The following is a 25,726-nucleotide window of genomic DNA, read 5'->3' on the forward strand; positions in this document are numbered from 1 at the left end:
ATTTCTTTTTGTTTACTTTTCTACAAATTATAAAAAGTGATGATGACGTTAATTTTATTTTTAACAAATATCATTTGACTTGGTTTATTTTTATAAAATTTACACACAGTTTAGAAATATAATAATGAAAACTTATATATTCAATTCCATCTTTATCAGTTTTGTATCTTTAAAACAATTTTTCTTCTTTAATTTTTGTAAGAAATTTAACTTTTAATAAATAGGGTGTTTTTGTAACATTTCTAGGAATTTATGTCAATAACTTAACACTAATCATCTGCGTTTTTATAGACATCAGTTATGGTTGATATAAAAAAAATAATCTGAAAACCAAAAAAAAAACGTTCATTAACTAAGGGAATTGAAATCACATTAATGATATAAATGAGGCACAAAAAAATCTGCCCCTATTAATTCCATTCCATGCTTAATTGATAGACATCTATATTTATTTGACGTTGATAGACTTTTAAATTCAACAGGGGAATGTGGGTGTTAGTTAGTAATTCAATTGTGAAAGCAAAAAAAGTCAGGGGATATTTCCAATTAAGAGACCAAAAGAACAACACAACACACATAGTTAAAGAACTTAAGATGATGGATACTACTTACTTAAGCAGTAGTAGTAAACAGTGAGAGATGTGTGTTACGTACGGAGTCGTGTTTTCACTTTTAAATAAGGAATGGTTCCAAAGTTTACTTAGGTTGTCAAGTAAAGTAATTAGAGAGGCAGAGAGCGAATCATATGATTGATTTCATGATGATGATCTACTACTACCAGTTTACAGAAAAAAGCAGCTGGTCGTATGTATTATAATTAAATAAGAACGCGTAAAGGTAGGTCGTGTTTGATGACTCCTCTACCACGTGACTTTCGGAATCACTCTGTTACACACCACGTCGTCACTATTCTTATTTCTGTTTACAAAAATAAAATAAAAAATCAATTGTATCCCCATAATTTATACAAGTTTGGTGTCTATCTATGATTCTATGTAAAGTACGTCAATGCCTACAATGTACCATCTAAAATGACACGATTGCCATAAATTTATTTAACTTATGGTCAAAAGAAGAGAATTTAAACAAATCCGTGAAATAAAGATTTAAAGATGACTAAATTAGTTAAAATACTACGAAACTGTTTTTGAATATTTACATCGTACCCAAAAGAAGAGATAACATCAAATCCGCAAAACAAAGATATAAAGATTTGTTATATACGAAACTGTTTTTGAATATCATAGCATATTATATGTAAGTACTTCTTAGTTATTACATGTTCACACACATTGTTTCTGACATTTGAGAAGAAAACAACATCGTGTGTATTGTTCTGTTCAATGACAAAGACACTGACAAAATTATAGATCATCCCTTTATAAACACATTACTGAACAACGATATTTGTGGTATAAAAAAAAGAACTCATCATCAACTCAAAGCATGACAAAAGAAAATCCCAATCATCGATCAAAACTCTTATAGATGCTTAAAAAACGAAGACAAACTTACACAACATAAGCATATCAAAGGATTCTTCTGTAACTATTCTCAAAAAAAAAAAAAAAAAAAAAGTCCCGAACTGATCGTTAAAAACAATTAAACAATTTCAAATTAGGCCTTCACTCTATATCTACGTGGTGGTATAAAATCATGAGGAATAGGTGCTAGACTACCTCCTCGAACTGATGGAGTCGGGCTCCAAGAACCATAATCCTCGAGAAATACTTCTTCCCAAATTGTATCATCTCTCTTTGCTAGCTAGATCTTGCTTCACCGGAGGAGAATCAACTGATAAACTTTCTCTGGCCACGGAAGCGACCACCATCACGACCAGTGCAGCAACAACAAGAAGAAGCCTAACGTGGTTGATCATATTTATACGAAGCGCCATGATTCGTGATTGACTCAGCTAGGACTTTCCACCTTCTCTATAATTATACATTCATAATGTGCTGTAATTCAAGTAAAATAAGTACATATTCGTGTGTACATCATGGTAATTGTTGAGTAGTGATAGTAGTGGTTTCGTATAATACTTTTAACATTTTATTAACACCTAATATAGTTGAATAATTTTTATAATAAAAATTGTAAAATAAAAGAATGTGGTTGGATCATCCAAGTTTCGTTTATGACTTCTCTTTTACATCAAATGTTAGTTTTCCAAGTTTTGAGAACTTTCCAAGATTTTCGGCACAAATTTTCAAGTGCAATCATTTCAAGTGTTAATCTTCTAAAAAAAAATTACGTACCTCTTTGATAATTTTCATAGTAATAAACATTTTAGATTATTGATATTTTTAGCTACTAAAGAACTCTTAACGTTTTAAATCCCAAACAGACTGAAATCACCGTTTTGCTGCCAATATTTGTTCTAAAACTCAGCGTTTCGAGGAGAAAAAAAAAAAACAACTCAGCGTTTTAAAGATTTAAAACAGTCTATGATTAACCTTGAAAGTTGAAACTACAAGTCGTTTTAGCGTGTTGAGAAAACAACACCATGACGTTTTTTCACTCCACGTGGGAATTGCGTAAAAATCTTATCCAACGACCTTTTTGAGTTTTTCTTTTTCAAACTTTTTTTTTTTATTGAAGAAAACAAAAAGAAAAAAAAGGAAGCCGTCATGATCGGGACGGCCATTGCTTCTTCTCTCGGCCGAGTCTTGAGTCCGACTCTGCGTCCGTGTCACCATTATTATCAGATCGAACCCTCTCTTATCTCGTCGCGATTCCCTATGCAAAATAAAAATCCTCCCTTTCTTTTTTTAAAAATCCCACATTTATTCACATCTCTCTCTCTCTCTGATCTCTTCTCTCTTCCCAAGTAAACCTCTCTGCTTCACGTCTCCTTTTTTGCTTCTCGATTTTGCTCTGTGACCTATTATTATTAGACCCAAGTCCTGAATCAGGTAAATTTTGTTTCTTTCTTTCTAATTTGATCTTGTTTCCAATTACGAGGGTTTATGATTTTAATCTCTGGGTTTTATCTGTCCGATTCAAATTTGCTGATCTTGTCAAAGTCTCCTTTTTTAACATCAATTGAAACTCGTATTCAATAAAAAGGATCATACTTTATCGTCAAAAAAAAAAAAGGATCATACTTTAAAAAAAAAAACCAGTTTGCTTTGCTTAATTTTGCGAATTGCTTCATAGATAAGGCCTAATTTGGCGAAACAAAATTAAGCTGACACGGTTTCAGATTTCCTAAAATAGATCATTACTCTGTTTTCTCTCTGCAGAGGTTTTTTTTATAAATACTTGTTTTTGTTTGTTGGTTACCCTTTTTGCAGTTTAAAACACACACACACACGAAATCGTCTTCCGGGAAGAATCAATCAATCAAATGGATATAAGTAATGAAGCAAGTGTTGATCCTTTTTCGATTGGACCAACATCGATCATGGGTCGAACCATTGCTTTCAGAGTCTTGTTCTGTAGATCAATGGCACAGCTTAGGCGTGATCTTTTTCGGTTCTTGCTGCATTGGTTCCTTAGGTTTAAGCTGACCGTATCACCGTTTGTGTCGTGGTTTCATCCTCGGAACCCGCAAGGGATCTTAGCGGTTGTTACGATTATTGCTTTCGTGTTGAAACGTTACACCAATGTGAAGATAAAAGCGGAAATGGCTTACAGGAGGAAGTTTTGGAGGAATATGATGAGGACGGCTTTGACTTATGAGGAATGGGCTCATGCTGCTAAGATGTTGGAGAAGGAGACGCCAAAGCTGAATGAATCTGATCTTTATGATGAAGAGTTGGTTAAGAACAAGCTTCAGGAGCTTCGTCATCGTCGCCAAGAAGGTTCGCTTAGAGACATCATGTTTTGTATGAGAGCTGATCTCGTGAGGAATCTTGGTAATATGTGTAACTCGGAGCTTCATAAAGGTAGACTTCAGGTTCCTAGACATATCAAAGAGTATATCGATGAGGTCTCTACTCAGTTGAGAATGGTCTGTAACTCTGACTCAGAGGAGCTTTCTTTGGAAGAGAAGCTTTCCTTTATGCACGAAACACGGCATGCCTTTGGTAGAACGGCTTTGCTTTTGAGTGGTGGGGCTTCTCTTGGTGCGTTTCATGTTGGTGTGGTTAGGACTTTGGTTGAGCATAAGCTTTTACCTCGGATCATTGCTGGTTCTAGTGTCGGATCTATTATTTGTGCTGTTGTGGCCTCAAGGTCTTGGCCGGAGCTACAAAGTTTCTTTGAGAATTCTTTGCATTCTTTACAGTTCTTTGATCAGCTTGGAGGCGTTTTCTCAATTGTGAAACGAGTAATGACACAAGGCGCTCTACACGATATCAGACAGTTACAGTGTATGCTTAGAAACCTCACAAGCAATCTCACATTCCAAGAAGCTTATGACATGACAGGAAGGATACTTGGGATAACCGTTTGTTCCCCAAGAAAGCATGAACCTCCTCGGTGTCTTAACTATTTGACTTCGCCTCATGTGGTTATATGGAGCGCAGTGACTGCTTCTTGTGCTTTCCCCGGTCTCTTTGAAGCTCAAGAGCTAATGGCTAAAGATCGAAGTGGAGAGATTGTGCCATATCATCCACCTTTCAATTTGGGTCCAGAAGTAGGCACTAAATCATCTGGACGTCGATGGAGAGATGGTAGTTTGGAGGTTGATTTACCAATGATGCAGCTGAAGGAACTGTTCAATGTCAATCATTTTATTGTGAGTCAAGCCAATCCTCACATTGCTCCCTTACTCCGTCTGAAAGATTTAGTTCGAGCTTATGGTGGTAGATTTGCAGCTAAGGTATGTAATTCGCATAGTTGTTTTGGTTGGTCTCTGTTTCATTTCTTTGTTGTAACGAAACTCTACTTTTTTCCTTCTTTTTAGCTCGCGCATCTAGTGGAGATGGAGGTCAAACATAGATGCAACCAGGTATTAGAGCTTGGTTTTCCACTCGGTGGACTCGCAAAGCTATTTGCTCAGGAGTGGGAAGGTGATGTAACAGTTGTAATGCCTGCTACTCTTGCTCAGGTTCTGATCCAAAACTCAAAATCTTGAATCTTCTTTTATTGGAACTTGTTGGAGATTCTTATTGGGTTGTGGATTTTGTGTAGTACTCGAAGATTATACAAAACCCGACTCATCTCGATCTTCAGAAAGCGGCTAACCAAGGAAGAAGATGCACTTGGGAGAAGCTTTCAGCCATAAAATCAAACTGCGGGATCGAGCTTGCTCTTGATGATTCTGTCGCTATACTTAACCATATGCGTAGGCTCAAGAAAAGCGCCGAGAGAGCCGCCAGTGCCACGTCATCGTCTCATCATGGATTAGCTTCAACCACCAGATTCAATGCTTCTAGAAGAATCCCATCTTGGAACGTCATTGCTAGAGAGAACTCAACGGGTTCGCTCGATGATCTAGCCGCTGACAACAACAATCTCCATGCTTCTTCGGGCAGGAATCTAAGCGACAGTGAAACAGAGAGTGTGGAACTGAGTTCTTCTTGGACAAGAACTGGTGGACCTTTGATGAGAACAGCTTCTGCTAATAAGTTCATTGACTTCGTTCAGTCTCTTGATATCGACATTGCATTGGCGAGAGGGTTCAGTAGCAGTCCCAATTCTCCAGCAGTTCCTCCTGGTGGTCCGTTTAGTCCAAGCGCGAGATCCATGTCTGCTCATTCCGATAGCGAACCAAACAGCAACAGCAACAACAACACTACTTCAAGAATAACAGTTACTGAAGGTGATCTTCTACAGCCTGAGAGAACAAGTAACGGGTTTGTGTTAAATGTTGTTAAAAGAGAGAACTTGGGAATGTCATCTATAGGGGGGAATCAAAATACAGAGTTACCGGAGAGTGTACAGCTTGAGATACCGGAGAAAGAGATGGATAATAGCTCTGTATCCGAACATGAAGTAGACGATGACGATGAACATGAACAAGAAGATAATAACGGTGCAACGGTCTCGAGTCCGGTTACTGAATCTTCAGAAGATTCCGGTTTACAAGAACCGTTGTCTGGTAGTGTTATAGATGGTTAGAGTGATTGATTGATTCGATTCAAGTGAAATAGATTCTCAATTGAGTTTGGAGAGTTTCCAAAAAAGGGTTTGATGCGCCTCTTGTGTATTGTGTTGCATTGATTATTGTTTGAAATTTTATCATATTCATTTGTGAAATTGGAATATATTTGTAAATTTCATTAGGGAAAAACAAAAATTCACTCAATTCATTACATATTTTTTTGTGAAACTATGATAAAGCCTTAAAATGAGAAAAGGAGAACAAATGTATAACATTTGTATTTTAGATCAAACAACAACACCTTTTACTAAAAAAAAAAAAATACAGTAATAGACTAAACATAGTACCTAATCTAGTATTGAGAAAGTAATTTGGATATAAATTGTTACCCATTTTGTAATATTACTTTCCTATAACAAAGTTACCCATTTATTAAGGAGTCTTTGAGTTTGACCAATATTCATGTACACAGTTAATGCAAATCCAATAACATTTAACATTTTAATGTACAAAGGAGACCCAAAACCACTATATAATACTGTAGTATGTATAAGCAAGCCTACTATCACCCAAACACAAAAACAATTGAAGACATAAAATGGAAAAAGTAAGAAGCATTTTCGTTGTATGTATGTCTTTGAGTAATACTGTAGTATGTATGTCTTTGAGTAAGTCTTCCAAAATTATCCATTTCTTTGCACTTAATCGATTGAAAACACACGTTTTGTTTTTGTTTATGCTTGAATGAAGACTTTGAGTATTTTAAGCATTGCTTGTGGTTCATATATATATAAGACATATGATTTAGTTCGGGCTTGGTTTGGTTTTTAATTGTGGTTCTGGTATACATATTTATTGTATACAGGTCTGATAATGAAGAGTGAAGGTCAGTTCCGATGTAAGATTGCTAAGGATTGTGATCCTTCTGAGTGCAGACTATCGTCGCATGTAATATGTAATAAAAACCACAAATGTACATGTGTTGCTGGTGCTCCTATTGGTGGTGAATGTAATAGAATCAAAGACTGTTACCTTTCTGGTTGTCCACCAAACTCTCATGTTGAATGCGTATGGCATGTCTGCAGATGTGTCCCCAAATTGATTTAATTGTCTCTAATTAGTCATTTTCATATAATGTCTTTTTATATAGGAAGAAAAAATTAATAATGTAATTCACCCAATGTGAGATGTAATAATATCTGTGGACTTCAGTAATAACAATAAACTAGAGTTTATTAACCATTTTTACATTTTGAGGGGTCATTGTTTGCTTTTACAGTTTCTTTTTAATTACCATTATTACCTAACATCAATAAATTATTTGTTCGCGTAATTTCAAATCTCACACTGAGAACCGGCCCACGAAATCCATCAAAGCTCAAACATTAGTAATTTGGCCCACGAAACCCATCAAAGCCCAAAAGTTAGTAATTTGTTTGATCATCTCCCTCTGTCTGCTCTGCTCCTCCACCATCGCCGCCGGTGAACAATTCAATCTGACACTTCGCTGAACTTTTTAGCGGTTACTGAATCTTCAGAAGATTTCGGTTTACAAGAACCGTTGTCTGGTAGTATTATAGATGGTTAGAGTGATTGATTGATTCGATTCAAGTGAAATAGATTCTCAATTGAGTTTGGAGAGTTTCCAAAAAGAGGTTTGATGCGCCTCTTGTGTGTGTTGCATTGATTACTGTTTGAAATTTTATCATATTCATTTGTGAAATTGGAATATATTTGTAAATTTCATTAGGGAAAAACAAAAATTCACTCAATTCATTACATAGCTTGAATTAGTGTTCTTCCGTAATCCTTACTGATAATGTCTATAATATAATTTGTGTTGAAATATATGTATAATTTTTTGTGAAACTATCATAAAACCTTAAAATGAGAAAAGGAGAACAAATGTATAACAATTGTATTTTAGATCAAACAACAACACATTTTACTAAAAAAAAAAAAAAATACAGTAATAGACTAAACATAGTACCTAATCTAGTATTGAGAAAGTAATTTGGATATAAATTGTTACCCATTTTGTAATATTACTTTCCTATAACAAAGTTACCCATTTATTAAGGAGTCTTTGAGTTTGACCAATATTCATGTACACAGTTAATGCAAATCTAATAAGATTTAACATTTTAATGTACAAAGGAGACCCAAAACCATATAATACTGTAATATGTATAAGCAAGCCTACTATCACCCAAACACAAAAACAATTGAAGACATAAAATGGGAAAAGTAAGAAGCATTTTCGTTGTTCTTCTCCTAATTTCTTCATGTAAGTCTTCCAAAATTATCCATTTCTTTGCACTTAATCGATTGAAAACACACGTTTTGTTTTTGTTTATGCTTGAATGAAAACTTTGAGTATTTTAAGCATTGCTTGTGGTTCATATATATATAAGACATATGATTTAGTTCGGGCTTGGTTTGGTTTTTAATTGTGGTTCTGGTATACATATTTATTGTATACAGGTCTGATAATGAAGAGTGAAGGTCAGTTCCGATGTAAGAGTGCTAAGGATTGTGATCCTTCTGAGTGCAGACTATCGTCGCATGTAATATGTAATAAAAACCACAAATGTACATGTGTTGCTGGTGCTCCTATTGGTGGTGAATGTAATAGAATCAAAGACTATTACCTTTCTGGTTGTCCACCAAACTCTCATGTTGAATGCGTATGGCATGTCTGCAGTTGTGTCCCCAAATTGATTTAATTGTCTCTAATTAGTCATTTTCATATAATGTCTTTTTATATAGGAAGAAAAATTTAATAATGTAATTCACCCAATGTGAGATGTAATAATATGTGTGGACTTCAGTAATAACAATAAACTAGAGTTTGTTAACCATTTTTACATTTTGAGGGGTCATTGTTTGCTTTTACAGTTTCTTTTTAATTACCATTATTACCTAACATCAATAAATTATTTGTTTGCGTAATTTCAAATCTCACACTGAGAACCGGCCCACGAAATCCATCAAAGCCCAAACATTAGTAATTTGGCCCACGAAACCCATCAAAGCCCAAAAGTTAGTAATTTGTTTGATCATCTCCCTCTGTCTGCTCTGCTCCTCCACCGTCGCCGCGGTGAACAATTCAATCTGACACTCCGCTGAACTTTTTAGCGGTTACTGAATCTTCAGAAGATTCCGGTTTACAAGAACCGGTGTCTGGTAGTGTTATAGATGGTTAGAGTGATTGATTGATTCGATTCAAGTGAAATAGATTCTCAATTGAGTTTGGAGAGTTTCCAAAAAGGGGTTTGATGCGCCTCTTGTGTATTGTATGCATTGATTATTGTTTGAAATTTATCATATTCATTTGTGAAATTGGAATATATTTGTAAATTTCATTAGCAAAAAAAAATTCACTTAATTCATTACAAGCTTGAATTAGTGTTCTTCCGTAATCTTTATTGACTGTGCTAGAGCACGGGTTGAAATATTTTTATTTATATTATAATTTTAGAATAAAATATAATTTATATGAATGTTTTTAAAAGTTTTTTTGGATAAAATATTATGCAATAAAATCATATGCTAAATATGATGACTCGAAAAAAATATATATTTTGTAAGTTTTATATTGTTAATTTTGTAATTTTATATATGAGAAATGATTAAGTTTGTTGTTAGTTTTTATTTTAATTTTTGAATATGTTTGGTGAAAATGTTTTAATAGGACAATGCTTAGGTAAAATTTTATTCTTAACTGCACAATAAGATCTCAGAAATCATGATTAAATGTTATAAATTGCCAAGATTTTATTCCTTTTTATGCCTAATTGTATATATTTTGTAACAATACATAGAATACTAAAGATTTTATTTTGGAAATTGTATAAATCATTAGAATATTCTAAGAAGATTATTTGGGATATAACTTTTTTTGTAACCAACTTATATTTAATATATAAACTATTTTGTAACCAACTTATAGAAATTATAAAGTCTACAAAGAAACTTGTGTACTTCCATTTTATTATATAGGATAATGTCTATAATATAATTTGTGTTGAAATAAATGTATAACTTTTTTGTATTTTAGACAAGTGTATAACATTTGTATTTTAGATCAAACGACAACACATTTTACTAAAAGAAACTTATTATTACAATAATAGACTAAACATAGTATGTAATCTTGAGAAAGTAACATATTTTGGATATAACTAATTGTTACCCATTTTGTAATTTTATATTTCTATAATAAAGTTACCCATTTATTAAGGATTTTTTGAGTTTGACCAATATTCATGTTCACAATTAATGTAAATCCAATTACATTTAATTTACAAAGGAGAGCCAAAACCGCTATATAATACTACTAGTATGTATATAAGCAAGCCTACGATCACCCAAACACAAAAATAATTGAAGACATATCAGAAAGTATAAAATGGAAAAAGTAAGAAGCATTTTCGTTGTTCTTCTCTTAATTTCTTCATGTAAGTCTTCCAAATTTTTTTGCAATTACTCGGATTGGAAACATTTTGTTTTGGTTTTTGTTTTAAATATAAATATTGAATGAAGACTTTTGAGTCTTTTAAGTATTGTTTTCTTCATATATAACAATAACCAGAGATAATTCATGAAATTATTGTGATTCATATATATTTATATATATAAGACATGATTTAGTTTGGGCTTGGTTTGGTTTTGAATTGTGGTTCTGGTATACATATTTATTGTATACAGGTTTGATAATGAGGAGTGAAGGTCAGTTTCGATGTAAGAGTGCTAGGGATTGTGATCCTCGTGCTTGGAAACTAGCGACACATATAATATGTGATAAAAACCACAAATGTACATGTGCTGATGGTGCTCCTATTGGTCATGAATGTAATAGCATCAAAGACTGTTACCTTTCTGCAGGTTGTCCACCAAACTCTCATGTTGTCTGCGAAAGGCACATATGCACATGTGTCCCCAAATTGATTTAATTGTCTCTTATTAGTAATTTTGATATAATGTCTTCTTATATAGGAAGCAAATTTTAATACTCTATATAATTCACCTATGTGAGATGTAATAATATCTGTGGACTTCCAATAATAATAATTAACTAGAGTTTGTTAACCATTTTTACATTTTGAGGGTCATTGTTTGCTTAACATAGTTTGCGTAATTTAAAATCTCACATTGAGAACCGGCCCACGAAATCCATCAAAACCCAAACGTTAGTAATTTGGCCCACGAAACTCATCAAAGCCCAAAAGTAAGCAATTTGTTTGATCATCTCCCTCTCTGCTCTGCTCCTCCACCGTCGCCGCCGGTGAACAATTCAATCTGACACTTCCCTGAACTTTTTAGCCATTCCATGGTTTCGCAACTGAGAGGTCACTCTCTCTACAACCGTGGAATCTCCTTCCTCATCTCTTCTTCCTCCTTGAGGAATCTTAGTACGGCTTCTTCGCTTCTTTTGAACGCCGACCAAACCATTACAGAGCCGTTGGCGAAATCAGAGCTCGAAGCCCTAGTTCTCAAGCAATACTCCAATGGTAAATTCTACAGTCTCGTTAAAAACGCTGTCGCTTTGCCTTCTGTTCTTCTCGCCGCCTCTCAGAACCTCTCTCTTGCCGCAAACTCTCACGGCTCCTCCGACGACTTTTCCGATCGCGTCTCCCGGAGATTCTCGATCGAAGAGATGGGACGCGAGTTACGCGAAGGCAAGTTTGATATTCGTTCTTCCTGCGTCGAATTCATTGAAAAGGGGCAATGTGATGAATCACTTGTTCTCCCTAATCTAAAACTCAAAGTGTTGATTGAAGCTATTAGAATGGTACTTGAGATTGTGTACGATGATAGATTCGCTACGTTTTCGTATGGTGGACGTGTTGGTATGGGTAGGCATACAGCTATACGTTACCTGAAGAACTCAGTGGAGAATCCAAGGTGGTGGTTTCGTGTTTCCTTTGATCGAGATGTGTTCCAAGAACGTAATGTGGTTATACTCTGTGGACTTGTTGCAGAGAAGATCAACGATGTTTTGTTGATTGAGATGATAAAGAAGCTGTTTGAGTTTGGGATTCTGAAGATTGAACTTGGTGGATGTAATAGTGGAAAAGGTTTCCCACAAGAATGTGGATTGTGTTCGATCTTGATCAACGTTTACTTTGATGGACTTGACAAAGAAGTTCAAGATATGAGGTTAAAGATGAAAGTGAGCAATCCTCGTGTTGGTACGGGCGAGGAGGAAGCTGTAGGTAATGTGTTGTTGTTCTATAAGCCAGTAAATATGTATGCAGTTAGGTATTTAGATGAGATACTTGTGTTAACATCAGGATCGAAGATGTTGACAATGGATTTGAAGAAGCGGATTTTAGATATTTTAGAACAGAGACTAGAGCTGAGAGTAGATAGGCTGAACACATCGATTCATAGTGCAGTGTCAGAGAAGATTAACTTTTTAGGGATGTATCTTCAGGCTGTTCCACCTTCGGTTTTGCGCCCGCCTAAGTCTGAGAAGGCCGTTAGAGCAATGAAGAAATATCAGAGGCAGAAGGACGTTAGGAAGTTGGAGTTGAGAAATGCTAGGGAGAGGAATCGGAAGACGCTGGGGCTGAAAGTATTTAGACATGTTTTGAAGAAACTCAAGCAGAGCAATGGGTTTAGATTTGAGGGTGAGATAGAGAATGAGGTTAGGGATGTATTCCAGAGATGGGGAGAGGAAGTCATGCAGGAATTTATGGGGTCCGTTGAAGAGCGCTGGAAATGGCATTGGCTGCTCACTAGAGGAGATTTTCTCTCTTTGAGACATATACGAGAGAAATTACCACAAGACCTGATTGATGCTTATGATGAATTTCAGGAGCAGGTGGACAGACATTTGGCACCGACACAAGCTAAAAAGGCACTAGAGGATGAGGAGAGGAGAGTTGCAGAAGAAGAGGAACAGAGGTATGCTGAAAGGACAGTTGAGGATTTGACTAAGTTGTGCATGAAGGTGTCAGCTCCGGAGGAACTTGTTAGAAAGGCTGTTAAGTTAGTTGGTTTCACAAACAGCATGGGACGGCCACGGCCTATCATTCACCTTACGAGTCTTGAGGATTCTGATATCATCAAATGGTATGCGGGTATAGGGCGTAAATGGCTTGATTTTTTCTGCTGTTGCCACAATTATAAGATGGTCAAAATCATTGTAAGTTATCATATGAGGTTTTCCTGTATTTTGACGCTAGCAGAGAAGCACGGATCCACTAAGCGTGAAGCTATTAGACACTACACGAAAGATCTCAGAGTATCAGCAGATCTTGACGGGAGTGAAGAGGCGTATTTTCCACGGGAAAGAGAGGTTAAGATGATGGGAGACAAGAACCTTTCAGACCCGAAACCTGTGGATGGCTCACTGTCTTTGCTTTTGATCAGGCTCGCATCTGATGAGCCCTTGCATTCTTGTGCTGCAAATTTCTGTGAACGATCAGATACAATCGTCTACCGTGTACATCTACTGCAAAACCGCTTGCGTATCAACCCACTAGACGAAGAGAAATGGGTTCGTGGCATGGGAACAATTCACTCAGCTTTGAATCGGAAATGTCTCCCTTTGTGTTCCACTCACATCAGTGATTTATACTTGGGTAAAATAACTCTTCAGGATGTTGATGGTAGTTCATTCATCGATGTCAGGTGATAAGTGTTAAAATGGTCATTCCTGAGATGATGCGAAAACGCATGCCATAAGTGTGTCGCAAACACATCTGTCTCGATATCATCTCTCTCAGTTGATGACCAAATCGATGAGAAATGCAAAATTTGATGATCATCAGCATCCACCTGAAATGTTGCTTACACATATGGAACATGTTTGTTCCTTCATGATCGTCAGTACGAGACTCGGCATTGTGATCTCATTTGATCTACCAGAAGTGGCTATGGATGATAATATGTGGTTGACTGGATGAATTTTTGACTAAAAAATAGAGATGCTCTTAGCTAGGATTAAGGGGTGTAAAGTCGGAATATGTGTGAGATCTTCATATTTTTCTATCTTTCTTCGAAGCTGAGCTTTTGTAAAGTTGCAAAGTTGATAAGGTTGAATTGAAATATCATTACTCATTAGTTTGTTTCTTTCTATATTCAACAAGATGATAAAACGCATAATTATAATCCTAACAGACAAAGTAGGCTGAGTCCTTTCAAATTATTCCAAGCCAAACCCCAAAGGAGATAAAAACCGAGAGCCGAATATAAACTGGCCAAATAGAGAGGTATCGTCACTTGATCAGCAATAAAACATCACTTCCTTGACGTTGTCTTTTACTTCTGGGAGCTGTGAAGCGACTGAACCTCCACTTGTTGTGTTCCTCGACCTGCTCGAGCCTCCATCTGAGAACTCACTCTCCATGTAATAGCGAGCTCGGAAAACAGCCAAGTGTGCGTAGTAAGCTGGTGGCACAATTGACACTGCTTTCGTGCACCTTGCATACCTGCATGCATAGTTTTTATATTTCGTTAAGTTTAGCGAGATCAGTTCAGACAGTTAAAAGATGTCATCAAAAAGGATCAATGTACAAAATGTTGTTGTTCCTTACGTGTAGCAAAGGTTGTTGGTTAGCGTTTGAAAGGCATCAGCTGAGACATCGTTCTCGTCGTAAAGCACATGGTAATGCGCTGGCCTGCTTGTTCCCTATTACACATTCATACATTAGAAGAAACTTTAATAATATAATTTATGCAGAGACAATGATGTCATTAATTTGGAAGCAATCAATACCTGTATACCAGCGTGGCTGTTCAAGTAGAAGTCGAACTCATTTGGATGACAGATTTGAGTGTCAACCACAGTACCTAAGAAGAAATGAAAATATATTAATTAAAGATTTTGATCATCAAAAGAATTCAGATGATCGAGAAGATCGAGAGATCGTGGAAACCTGGGAGAATATTGCCACTCCTATCAGTCATATCACGTTTCTCGTGTTGAGCAGGGAACAAACGAGTGTGGTGTCGTTTCTGGACTACCACAAAAGTGATACGAGGAAGATAATTCTCCTCGAGAGAGCTACAAGCCTCGCGTATAGCATTCATCTCATAGAACAGAACATCGTTATATTGCCCTTCGCCTACCCCATCACTGCATAATTAAAGAGAAACCAATTACAAAAAACCAGGTCAGTTGCTCATAGACATATTATTTACATTCAAGTAAAGCCAAACATGGTCATGAGCAGATTATAACATTTCAAGGAAAATCACTTACCGGTAGAATATGATCCTCTCAGGTCTCCGGCCCATAGCCTTTCTAAATGCTTTAAAGTGTTCCCTGAAATCATAAGTAGTGTCCCTTTTAATTGATCTTGTCAAAAACAATAGAAAACAGAATAACAAAAGTTGTTCTTACCTTATTAAACCAGCGTGGACTTTCCCTCGCTGGGGATCCTCTACCAGCTTATACAGGTCCTGAATGATTTCTACCCTATGATCCTGAGCAGAAACCAATCCTCGGTATTTTGATATTTCAGGCCAGTCCATAGAGGCCACAACCTGTAGTTTAAAGAAGAGAATTACATTTTCTGATGAATCACTTATGAAATGATAATACAAGTAAATAATATTAATTAATAAAGATATACATACAGCGGCAATAGATGGACTCGAGTCATCTCCAGGTTGCGGGTGAGTCACATCAGCACCCATGATTATGGTTGCCTTCTCATAAATAAGAGGTATGTTTCTTCTGATAGCCTCAGAAAGAACAGTGTTACTTCCCCCAGTCTGTTATACAAAAATAACCGTCTTACACCAACATAGATTAAAAACATTAAACAATTAAGAAGCATAGATGACTAAACCTTGACATTGATCTTCAATGCGACATTTTCCATGTACTGCCTACTGAATTCACGAACTTTTCCTGGTTGACAACACTGAGAGACGATCCCCAATTCTGTTTCACAGATCCTTTTGATTTTTCCTGCAGACAGAAAAAGAACTTCATGAACAGATATGTCGGAATAAATTTTACAGCAAATATAACCATAATATCCAGTCACCTCAGGTAATATAACAATCAGTAGTTGGAGTTTAGGTGCCCTTCTGTGGATATCATAGAGAGCTTCCTTAATTCTTTCAGGCGAATCAGAGATGGGCCGAATAATAGGCTGTCTATTAAATTGCTGGTATACATATATATATATATATATATATATAAAACAGTTAGTAACTTTTCGGGTGTGACATTGTGACAAGAACCAAACAGCATGAGATAAAGTCAGACCATTCCTTTGCTGACGCACATCCTAATCAGCTGGTTGCAGAACTCTTCCTGTAAACGTTGGTCAATCCCAAAAGCTACGCAAGTCCAAGAATCAACTGTTGCTCCATTAACCATTTTCTGTAGCACACATATATCACAGCCAAAGGAGGGTAAGAGAAAAATACAAGTATATTTCATATCTAGCTTCAAGTAAGCAAAAAGCCTATGATGGTCAATTACAGTATTACCAAGTCCCACATGTTCCACTGTCCTACCAATGGATTTATTATTGTCTCTCTACCACTCTGATCACGGTACTTCAACTGTAAAAAGAAACAACATCGTGATGAGCAACATTGACAAGAAAATGCAAAAGTAATAACAAAAGTGTAGTCGAGAAAAATCACCGATGGCGGAGGAAGTACACGAGCTTCAATCGAGGCCAGTTGGGGAGTCACTGACATCCCAAACTCCTTGCTCACACGATCATCGTTATAATTATTTTCCTCAACCAACTAATAACAGAAAGAAAAACAGACGTGCAAGATTAATTAAAGACTCCTTTTCCCAATGGAAGAATTATTGTAAAAGTGATGCAAAGAGGATAAAAAACCTACCACTTTGATTGAATCCTCTCTCTGTTTAGGTCGTTGGCAGGTAGCTCTTAGCAACGCCTTCACTTGCTTCTCATTGAGCCTTTTGGTGTATCTTTGCTTTTCAGCAATTTTACATAGCTGCAACAATCAGAAACAACCAGATATATATTTAATGCATCCAAGAAAATGATGGAGATAAAAAGAGTAGATGTTGAAATTAAAAATCATACTTCCATGGGTATGTAGACAGGTTTTGCGTCACTCCCAGTTTGGATAGCAGGTAGATGCTGGTAACGCACCGTACGATTATATTTTTCAGCAAAATGTTGTATAACCGTCTTCTCTGATTTGTCCTCTAAAGTGAACCTGAAAATTGTAAGAACAAAAGTAACATGTTCAATGATTCTGCACTTGGTCAAGGCTCAATGAAGTAAGCGAATCTTCACCTTAGCTGACTGATGGGAGAGCTGGAAATCCCAGTAATCTTGGCACTTTTTTTGTTATCCCAATGTACCAACGTAACTTTTAGTGTCTTCAAAGCTTTCTTCACCTAGATGATACCAACATAAGATTTTCAAGATACAAAGTATAAAAGGCATCCTCTTCAAATAATATTAACAATTTAAATGAGGAGTAAAGTCAGAGATGAACCTTAAGCCGATCTGACTCCCTAAGTGGTCTGTTTATATTCAGAAACTTGCTAATAAAGTCTGTGACAAGAATCGGTTCATAGAATGATCTAGCTGAAACGTCTGCATCATATAAGAAAATAAACATAGCTATAATGCATCAAAATAATCTCCACTCAAAATCAAAAACAAAGTAGAATAATTGAAATCTCAACCAAAAAAAAAAAAAAGAAGAGATTAAATCAACAGCATAAACACAGGAAAACATTTAACATGTTCTTACCGACATTAAGAGACAAGCCCATCTGAGTTAGCCTTAGACTTTGGAAATAACCTTTGCAGTAGTCAATACCATCTCCAAGCCCACCCGTACCAAAAACAGTGCTGAAGAAAGACCTCCCAACAGAGACATACCTGCACAGAAGTAATACATGCAGGGAATATCTTAAGTCTATGCCCATATAGCTTTTATTAATTAATACGGAAGTTTAAGCAAATTCTACTTTTGAGAGGGCGTATCCCTGAGAGCAACATCAAGAACTTGGATAACATCAGAGGGAGCATCTCTTTGCTTCTGACTCAAAAACTGTCGCAACTGATCGAGATCAGGTCTTGATGACGCCTTCTTTATAGCAACTTTAAACTCTCTGTCCTTCCTGCCAAATAGAGTCACAATGCCAAACAAAAACAAAAAAAATGTAAATAAAAAGGTGCAACGAGCATTTTTTCTGAACAAAACAAACAAACAAACCCATTTTACGAAGAGTTTTTTAAAAGGCATATTATATTACCCAAAAAAAGCATCAGCCGTCAGATTCACATCTAAATCTTTCGATTCAAAAGGTAAAGCACCAGCAGTATACATGCTTTTCCTTCCATCATACGCAGGAGTCTTCCCTCCCAAGTCAGAATCTTTAAATGTTTCAACCAATTCTTTCATCACTTTCCTGTTCACTGCCTTTGATTTCACCTCAGGATTTATCGAAACCTGCATGTAACCCAAAAAACAAAAAAAGAACAAAACTTTTAGCCGTACATCTCCATTCATAAAACAACAACGCTATATGACAAGGAAATGATTACGATCGAAGGAGAGAGACTTACATCGTAGTGGTAGAGATCACGATCCGCAAATTGAACAAGAAAATGATTCGCACGGACAGTGATTTCCTTCCCCATAATACCAAATCCTGGCCGTAACCGACGTGTCACCGCCTTCGACGACTCCGGTGGAAGCGTAGCCTCTGGTTTCGTCTCCGCTGGAGTAATATGAAGCTTCGAAATCCCCGCAGCAGCAGCGTAAGAAACCTTGCTTCCCTCTTTAGACGAAGACGAAGCAACAGACACCGTCGTCTTCGATGAAGACGCAACTTGACTCGCCCTCGGATCTCCGGTTTCGACGTTACCACGGCCTCTCCCAGCAGTAACAGGAACTTGACTCGCCGTAGGATCTCCGGATCCGACGTTACCACGGCCTCTCCCCCGAGACACAGGAACACCACGGCCACGATGAGCAGAAGACTGATCAGACGGAGAACGAACACCACGGCCACCATGAGCAGAAGACTGGTCAGACCTCCGTCCTCCTCTGCCACCACGACCAGCGCCGCCGTAAACACCACGATTCGACATTGTGAAAAAAAAAGCAGAAGAAACCTTACAGAAGAAGAAATCAAAAACTGAGAGAGAGAAAAAATGAGAAGAAAATGGTTTACTGTGTTTTGAGTTTGTAGAGAGAGTGGGACGACGTCTCCCGCTATTTATAGAAACTGAAACAAGCGAGATTACTATTTTACCCTTATAGTTTTGCCCCCCTCGTTTCTGACGATTTTACCCTTTCTGCTTTGCCTATCTCTTTATTTTTTTAACTGTACGGAAATATGTAATTGACTAATTTACCCTTGTAGCTTCATGACCACGTTCCTCGTAATTTCCTCTGTTGTCTTTTTTCATGAATTGGAGTCTGTATATACTTTATTCCAGCTTTTTTTTTTGTATTTTACTTGAAGAACTTATATAATTCGTGAACTTTTTAATATAGACGAAAAGAAACATTTAACGATTTGTATTTCTTAGAAGTCCAAAGAAGATTTGTATTAGTGAATATTGAATCATAAAGATAAGTATCATCTCAGCTAAATTATGATTGATGATTTGATATATATATATATATATATCTGACACATTCATAATATCCCTCTTTAATTACACCACCATCACGTCAGTTTTTTTTTTTACTGATGTTAAAAGGTTTGGGATTAATGTTTGTTTGTTCTTATTTTTTTTTTTCATTAATTTATACAACCCATGTCGTACGAATTAGCATTTTTTCTTTATTAGAGAGTTTGTATTTGAATTATTATTTAAACAATTAGAAATAATTGTTATTACTGTATTATCTTTTATGGACTTTAGTTTATTTGCATTGTGAGACTGCTTTATATTTACGCAAAGGACCGATTTGAAAATAAACTGTTTCCTTTTATAATGAACTGTTTGTTGTAACTATCGAATAATTCAATTTTGTGGGAAATTTTAAGTAATTTTGTGGGAATTAAAAGTGTACGTAGAACATGCTAATCCTTATTAATATTTGTTACCATTCTATATTCTTATTGGTGGAGTTTGACTAACGAGTAACGACTACAACTTAATGTTCCTTCTTTTAGCGTGTTTAAAATGGTAATGAAACAAAATTCAAAGATTATTGCTATGGATGTTAATAGTCAAAATTTTGCTTACTACTCCCTCCGTTGTTTTAAGCAAAACACGTAGATTAAATTTTTTTTACTTTTAACAAGTTCAACCAATTAAAAACAATACTGCATAATATAAAATACTAAACTAATCTAAAAGTTGCATTGAAAATTAAAAACATCCTAGGTGAATTGAAACGGAGGGAGTAACATTTTATGAGATGTGATTTACTCCTTTTTAGACATAGGTGAATTGAGACGTGGCACACATAGGAATACTTATAGCTTTTTAAGTTACTAACATATCATTTTGTAAGACAATCGATTATGAGAAAACCATTTTTTGGAGTGGTTTTTATTGATTTGAATAGTTTGTAGATTTATCATTTTCTAAGTTACATAAATATGATTTAACATGTGGTTTTATTCGTTGTGTTTGGGTTTAGTCGATTCTATTTGCTCATAAAATTTAGTATTTGGTATAAAGTATGTACTATATAAAAAAAAAAAAGATCGAGAATACATAAATTATTAAAAATGGCAAATCCACAAATTATTCAAATTTAAAAATTTTAATGAGGTGAGGTTATTAGTGTTTAAGTGTGATTTTTAATTCTTTTATTTTTGACAATTTTTAAAATCTGGAAAAATTGTTGACCATCTAGACATAATGAGAAATAATAATATAGAGTTGCACTGAGCTGTTAACCATCTAGGGGCCACTTCGTTTGTCTATCGCCAGCGACATAGACCAGCGATAGCGACTAAAAGTTGTTTGTTTGTCTGTCGCTAATTCAGCGACCAGTCGCAGCGACTTTTGCCAGCGATCAACGACTGTAATTTTCAGTCACTAAAATTTTCAGCGATCAATCGTTGGATCCTTCGACAAGCAAATGAACAACATAGTGGCAAAAAAAAAATTGATAAATTAAATATGATCAAAACTAAACTTAATATAACTACATATAGTTATTAAAATTAAACTAAATCTAACTAAATAAAATAACTAAATAAAAAATTAATTTGAGTATATTTAAATAAATTATAAATAAATCAATTATAACCAAATTAAGTTTAATATATTAAATTGAATAAAATAAAATTACAAATTCAAATTAATTATTTAAAAATAAGTAAATATGTTTTTAATTTATTTTCATAATATATGTAATTTACATTTTATTTAAAAATATAAATTATCAAAAGTTAAATATTATTATTATTTTTTAAAAATATATAGTAATTAGTCGCAGCTACATGCAAATAACACAATAAGAGTTTTCAGCAACCAATCGCTGGATCCAGCGAAAAGCAAACAAACAGAACCATTGTATACATTTTTTTTAAAGTCTTCGTTGCTTTTAGTTTTCAGACAAATGTAATGATAATCGTAAGTAACAATGTATCAATCTACACAAGTAATAGTTAGACAATTTTAAGAACATTTTGTTACTTTTAAAATCATTGTAAGTTATCATATGAGATTTTCCTGTATTTTGACACTAGCAGAGAAGCACGGATCCACTAAGCGTGAAGCTATTAGACACTACACGAAGAGAAGCTGAATGAACAATTCACTCAGCTTTGAATCGGAAATGTCTCTCTTTGTGTTCCACTCACATCAGTGATGTATACTTGGTAACTTGGGTAAAATAACTCTTCAGGATGTAGATGGTAGTTCATTCATCGATGTCAGGTGATCTATGTTAAAATGGTCATTCCTGAGAGATCAGGCGAAAACGCATGCCAAAAGTGTGCATCTGTCTCGATATCATCTCTCAGTCAATGACCAAATGGATGAGAAATGCAAAATGTGATAATCATCAGCATCAACCTAAACTGTTGCTTGCTAAGATCGAACATGTTCGTTCCTATATGATCGTCAGTATTGAGACTCAACATTGTGATCTCATTGGATCCACCAGAAGTGGCTATGGATGATATTATGTGGTTGACTGGATGAATATTTGGTCAAGAAATTGAGATGAATATAGAGGGTTGGAGATACTCTTACGATTAAGGGGGTGGTGAGTCTGAATAAGTGTGAGATCTTCATTTTCTATCTCTCTTCGAAGTTGAGGTTTTGTAAAGTCGCAAGGTTTATATAATACTAGATAAGGCCCGCGTTATTACGTGGGTACAAATTTTTAAAAAAATTATTGACAATAATTAAGTAGTAATATTACCTGTTTTTAGATTTTATTTCGTAACATTTTAAATATTGAATATGGATTTCTCATATTTCATTTTAAACTCTCTCAGTTTCATTATATAAGAGTTTTAAGGATTTTTCTGCTTTATTTGATAATATTTTCTTAATTTTCTATTGACAATTTTTATTAATATAACAATTTATGACTATTTGAATTATGCAGTATATTGTCCTTTTGGTTGAAGTTTTATAAATGAGATAATATTTATTGTTTATTAATCTTTATGCTTTTACCCAAAAACTCTTTTTTTCCTCAAATGAAATATATATTGATTAGTAATGATCATTATAAAGAGGGTCACTTAGCCATGAAGACTGTAAAACAGAGTCAGTGTAATATTCAGAATTTAAACAACCAAATTTAACTAAGGCATGAGCCACTCTATTACATTCTCTCTTTGTGAAAGTAAACAAAGGTTGATGTAATTTTGAAGACCAAGTTTAAGTCATGAACAAGATTTGTTAAAGAAACATCAACACTTTGACCATTGACTATTCTAATAAGAGTTTCACAGTACCCTTCAAAAGTTACTGAATGATATCCTCTAATCCGTGCCTGTTGTATTGCAGTGAGCAATCCTTTTGTTTCTGCCTCTAAGGGAAATCGTACACGGTTAAGTCTGGTTGCTCCCCACACTAAAGGGTCACCTTGATGATTTCTAAATATCCATCCTCCAGTTGACTGGTGAGAGTGATGATCATAGCTCGCATCAAAGTTGCATTTTATGATCGGAGAAATTGGGGGTATCCATGTAGTTATGTTCGTTCTTGTAACAGGTATTGTTGGGTGTGTGTAATGTAAATTGCTTACTCAATCCTTTGTGTCTGACTTTGACTGTAAAACTGTTTTCGATGCACTCTCACGATAATTGTTGAAAACTTGATTGTTTAAGAAGAATTAACAAATAACAAAATCTTCAAACCAAAATCTTCTCTTTAACAAATAATAATCGTTTGATCATGACCAAAACTTGATGCACCCAAAAACTCTTATAGGACTGGGTGTATCATTTAAATATCTATACCATCATAATACACCATATTTTAAGTTTAATTACATATTTTATCTTAATGCATAGAATCATAAGATACATATTAAAACATAAAAATTACTAATATTCTTATATGATTTTTTTTAAAATGATACATATTAATATATATATTTTCAATCTAAAATAAATTTTATCGTTAGACATTCAGTTTAGTAATCACATTTAACTATCTATTTCATCGTAAAAACTATAATTAACTTTTTCATGGATTAGAGTAAAATTTTTAATAATAAAAATAATATGAGCATCATATGTATACTGTTAGTATTTTAAATTTAACAATAAAATAATCAGTAAAAAAGTCAGTTAACATCCACAAAATTTTTAGAAATCCAACAATATCCTAAAACTATACTCATACACATCATGTATTGAATTTTTTTTTCTTTTTAAGTTTATTATTCTTTCAAGATTTTGTGTAATTACTTACAATAAAAATTGATATTACAACAAGAAATATAATTTATATCCAACTAATATTATGATAAATAACTTATGTTATTCCATTTACTGTAACTTTGTTATTTATTATTTATTGATTAATATACATGCTTAATAAATTTGGTTTTTGCTTACACATGTCAAATTTTATTAAGAACACACATATAATATGATTAGCATACAATGGAAAATATATTGATTTTGTTAGTTTTCCTTTTTGATTAAGAAAAATATATATTTTTAAAATATAAACATGTAAAATTTTCTAAATATAATTAGTTATCCTACTACCTCTATAAAAAAAAGATATAAAAAAAGATTTTTTTGACACGTGTCAACATCTAATCAATATATTTGACATGTGTCACAATCTTGTTAATGAGTAACTTTGACATCAAACTTTATATAATAAGATGGTTCTATTCCCTTTCTTGGCTGACTTTTCGTTGTTTTCATAGTTTTGGTTTCCATCTGTAGTGCTCATGTTTGAAACTTCTAATTGAGTTTCTTTCATTGGAATGACGTCTACCTCTCTCTATATATATGACAAATATATGAGACAATACATATCTTTATATTTAAATTCGTTTTCTTTTATGATTAGGCCAAAAATTTCAATATAACGTAGGATTGTTTTTATATAAGTTTAATTATTGTAGATTTTTTAGGATTTTCTTTAGAATAACAACGTTTATTTTTATTGTAAAACTATCTGTATGATTTCTTTAATGTTTTTGAATTATGGATTTTTTTCTGTTTGGACGGTTTCTTTTTCTATAAAACTACAAAGTTATAGAATTTACAACATAATAATAAGATTTATTATTATTTCAATAATCTTATTATTTTAGTAATCTACAACATAATAAGATTCTGACACATGTCGCGATATTATGAATTAGTAACTTTTGAAACCATACTTTATATAATTTATATATTATGATTAATAATTTTTTAATTTCTTGATTTTCTTAGAGATTCTTTTTTTTAAAAATAGAAATTTGTGTAAAATTTGACACTGTCACGATCTTATGAGTTAATAACTTTTGAAATTGACACATGTCACGATATGGTGATTTACTAACTTTGAGAACCAAACTTTATATAATAAGATGTAAATCCTTATTTTGCCGACAAAAGAATAAGATGTTTAACCGGAAAAAAAAATGAAAGGGTAAATCTTAAAATATATATATATATATATATATATATATATATATATTTTTGTCAAAATAAGGTTGAATGTAATTGAAATATCATCAATATGTTTCTTACTACATTTTTCAATTATTATGAATATAGATTTCTAAAATTAGATTTTTTTTTCTCTTTCTTTCTTTCTCAATACTATAGACCCATAGATTTATTACCTTATTATTCTTTTTTTTTTTGTCTTTCTGTGTTAAACATCTTCTTAGGAATATTTTTGATTCCTAATATTTATTTTTGGATTATTATGAATATTGTAGTTGTTATTTATTAATACTAGATATAAAAACAACCACATTCATATTCATACTTAGCAACAACAAAATAAGGTGATAAATCTTGCATGAGAAGATTTTTTGTGTTTTTTCTTTGGAAATTTATATTCATAATTAATTGAAAAATCTAGAAAGAAACTATTATATTTGACCCAAAAAAAGAAAAAAAAGAAAGAAACTATTTCATATATACATAATATAATATAATAAGCAACATATTTACATTCGTGCAATAACTCTAAATCAAAACAATTGAAGAACGTTACGTCGGAGAGAAATAAATAACAAAATGGAAAAAGTAAGAAGCATGTTCATAGCTCTTCTCATAATTTCTTCATGTAAGTCTTCCAAAACTAGTCATTTCTTTTGGTTCATATATTATATTATATATACATATATGATCTAGTTCGGTTT

At 34.0% G+C, this 25,726-nt stretch overlaps 4 protein-coding genes, 1 long non-coding RNA gene and 1 pseudogene across 7 annotated transcripts; 4 read left to right on the forward strand and 2 right to left on the reverse strand.

The window, feature by feature from the left end:
* Positions 1-1,617: 1,617 nt before the first annotated feature.
* Positions 1,618-1,897, reverse strand: LOC109131135 (uncharacterized; annotated as a pseudogene).
* Positions 1,898-2,564: 667 nt separating this feature from the next.
* On the forward strand, positions 2,565-6,220 carry LOC104768592 (triacylglycerol lipase SDP1). The gene is made up of 4 exons (XM_010492596.3): positions 2,565-2,915; positions 3,297-4,768; positions 4,853-4,996; positions 5,080-6,220. The coding sequence occupies exons 2-4, from the start codon at positions 3,350-3,352 to the stop codon at positions 6,007-6,009; spliced, it is 2,493 nt and encodes an 830-aa protein (XP_010490898.3). The 5' UTR covers positions 2,565-2,915; positions 3,297-3,349; the 3' UTR covers positions 6,010-6,220.
* A 329-nt stretch (positions 6,221-6,549) lies between these two features.
* LOC147918384 (uncharacterized) lies at positions 6,550-7,234 on the forward strand. The gene is made up of 2 exons (XR_015593886.1): positions 6,550-6,660; positions 6,858-7,234. It is a non-coding gene; the product is annotated as an uncharacterized LOC147918384 (long non-coding RNA).
* Positions 7,235-10,314: 3,080 nt separating this feature from the next.
* LOC104768595 (defensin-like protein 301) lies at positions 10,315-11,086 on the forward strand. Its single transcript, XM_010492599.2, has 2 exons — positions 10,315-10,452; positions 10,703-11,086. The coding sequence occupies exons 1-2, from the start codon at positions 10,404-10,406 to the stop codon at positions 10,945-10,947; spliced, it is 294 nt and encodes a 97-aa protein (XP_010490901.1). The 5' UTR covers positions 10,315-10,403; the 3' UTR covers positions 10,948-11,086.
* Positions 11,087-11,232: 146 nt separating this feature from the next.
* LOC104768594 (nuclear intron maturase 3, mitochondrial-like) lies at positions 11,233-14,062 on the forward strand. Of its 2 annotated transcripts, XM_087505844.1 has the most exons (2): positions 11,233-13,072; positions 13,189-14,062. In XM_087505844.1, coding segments are annotated over exons 1-2 (1,749 nt in total). In that variant the 5' UTR covers positions 11,233-11,324; the 3' UTR covers positions 13,190-14,062. The 2 variants fall into 2 exon arrangements, with proteins under 2 accessions (XP_087361970.1, XP_010490900.2); XM_010492598.3 differs by having other exon boundaries at positions 11,235-14,062.
* On the reverse strand, positions 14,035-19,154 carry LOC104768593 (protein argonaute 5-like). Of its 2 annotated transcripts, none has more exons than XR_015593437.1 (20): positions 18,532-19,154; positions 18,219-18,415; positions 17,931-18,083; positions 17,711-17,841; positions 17,450-17,550; positions 17,245-17,348; positions 17,029-17,164; positions 16,820-16,936; positions 16,610-16,717; positions 16,451-16,525; positions 16,224-16,340; positions 16,000-16,122; positions 15,799-15,920; positions 15,584-15,721; positions 15,348-15,490; positions 15,207-15,269; positions 14,881-15,080; positions 14,721-14,794; positions 14,539-14,633; positions 14,035-14,433 (listed from the first exon to the last, which is right to left on the reverse strand). XR_015593437.1 is itself a non-coding variant. In XM_010492597.3 (20 exons), exons 1-20 carry the CDS (start codon positions 19,057-19,059, stop codon positions 14,229-14,231), a joined length of 2,946 nt encoding a protein of 981 aa, XP_010490899.1. In that variant the 5' UTR covers positions 19,060-19,154; the 3' UTR covers positions 14,035-14,228. The 2 variants fall into 2 exon arrangements, 1 of the variants encoding a protein (XP_010490899.1); XM_010492597.3 differs by having other exon boundaries at positions 15,984-16,122.
* Positions 19,155-25,726: the final 6,572 nt, after the last annotated feature.

This window comes from Camelina sativa, chromosome 20 (assembly GCF_030686135.1).
Source record: "Camelina sativa cultivar CO46 ecotype springtype chromosome 20, ASM3068613v1".
In the NCBI taxonomy this organism is placed as follows: domain Eukaryota; kingdom Viridiplantae; phylum Streptophyta; class Magnoliopsida; order Brassicales; family Brassicaceae; genus Camelina; species Camelina sativa.

Bases quoted from the DNA above. Each gene is read 5' to 3' on its own strand.
- LOC104768594 (XM_010492598.3), top strand. From the start codon at position 11,325: ATGGTTTCGCAACTGAGAGGTCACTCTCTCTACAACCGTGGAATCTCC.
- LOC104768595 (XM_010492599.2), top strand. From the start codon at position 10,404: ATGGAAAAAGTAAGAAGCATTTTCGTTGTTCTTCTCTTAATTTCTTCA. The intron at 10,453-10,702 runs GTAAGTCTTCCA...TATTGTATACAG, and splicing joins TCTTCTCTTAATTTCTTCAT to GTTTGATAATGAGGAGTGAA.
- LOC104768592 (XM_010492596.3), top strand. From the start codon at position 3,350: ATGGATATAAGTAATGAAGCAAGTGTTGATCCTTTTTCGATTGGACCA. The intron at 4,769-4,852 runs GTATGTAATTCG...CCTTCTTTTTAG, and splicing joins GTGGTAGATTTGCAGCTAAG to CTCGCGCATCTAGTGGAGAT. The intron at 4,997-5,079 runs GTTCTGATCCAA...GATTTTGTGTAG, and splicing joins TGCCTGCTACTCTTGCTCAG to TACTCGAAGATTATACAAAA.
- LOC104768593 (XM_010492597.3), bottom strand. From the start codon at position 19,059: ATGTCGAATCGTGGTGTTTACGGCGGCGCTGGTCGTGGTGGCAGAGGA. The intron at 15,921-15,983 runs GTTATATTTGCT...TTCTGTCTGCAG, and splicing joins TGAGGTGACTGGATATTATG to GAAAAATCAAAAGGATCTGT. The intron at 15,491-15,583 runs GTATGTATATCT...TTTAAACTACAG, and splicing joins CGAGTCCATCTATTGCCGCT to GTTGTGGCCTCTATGGACTG.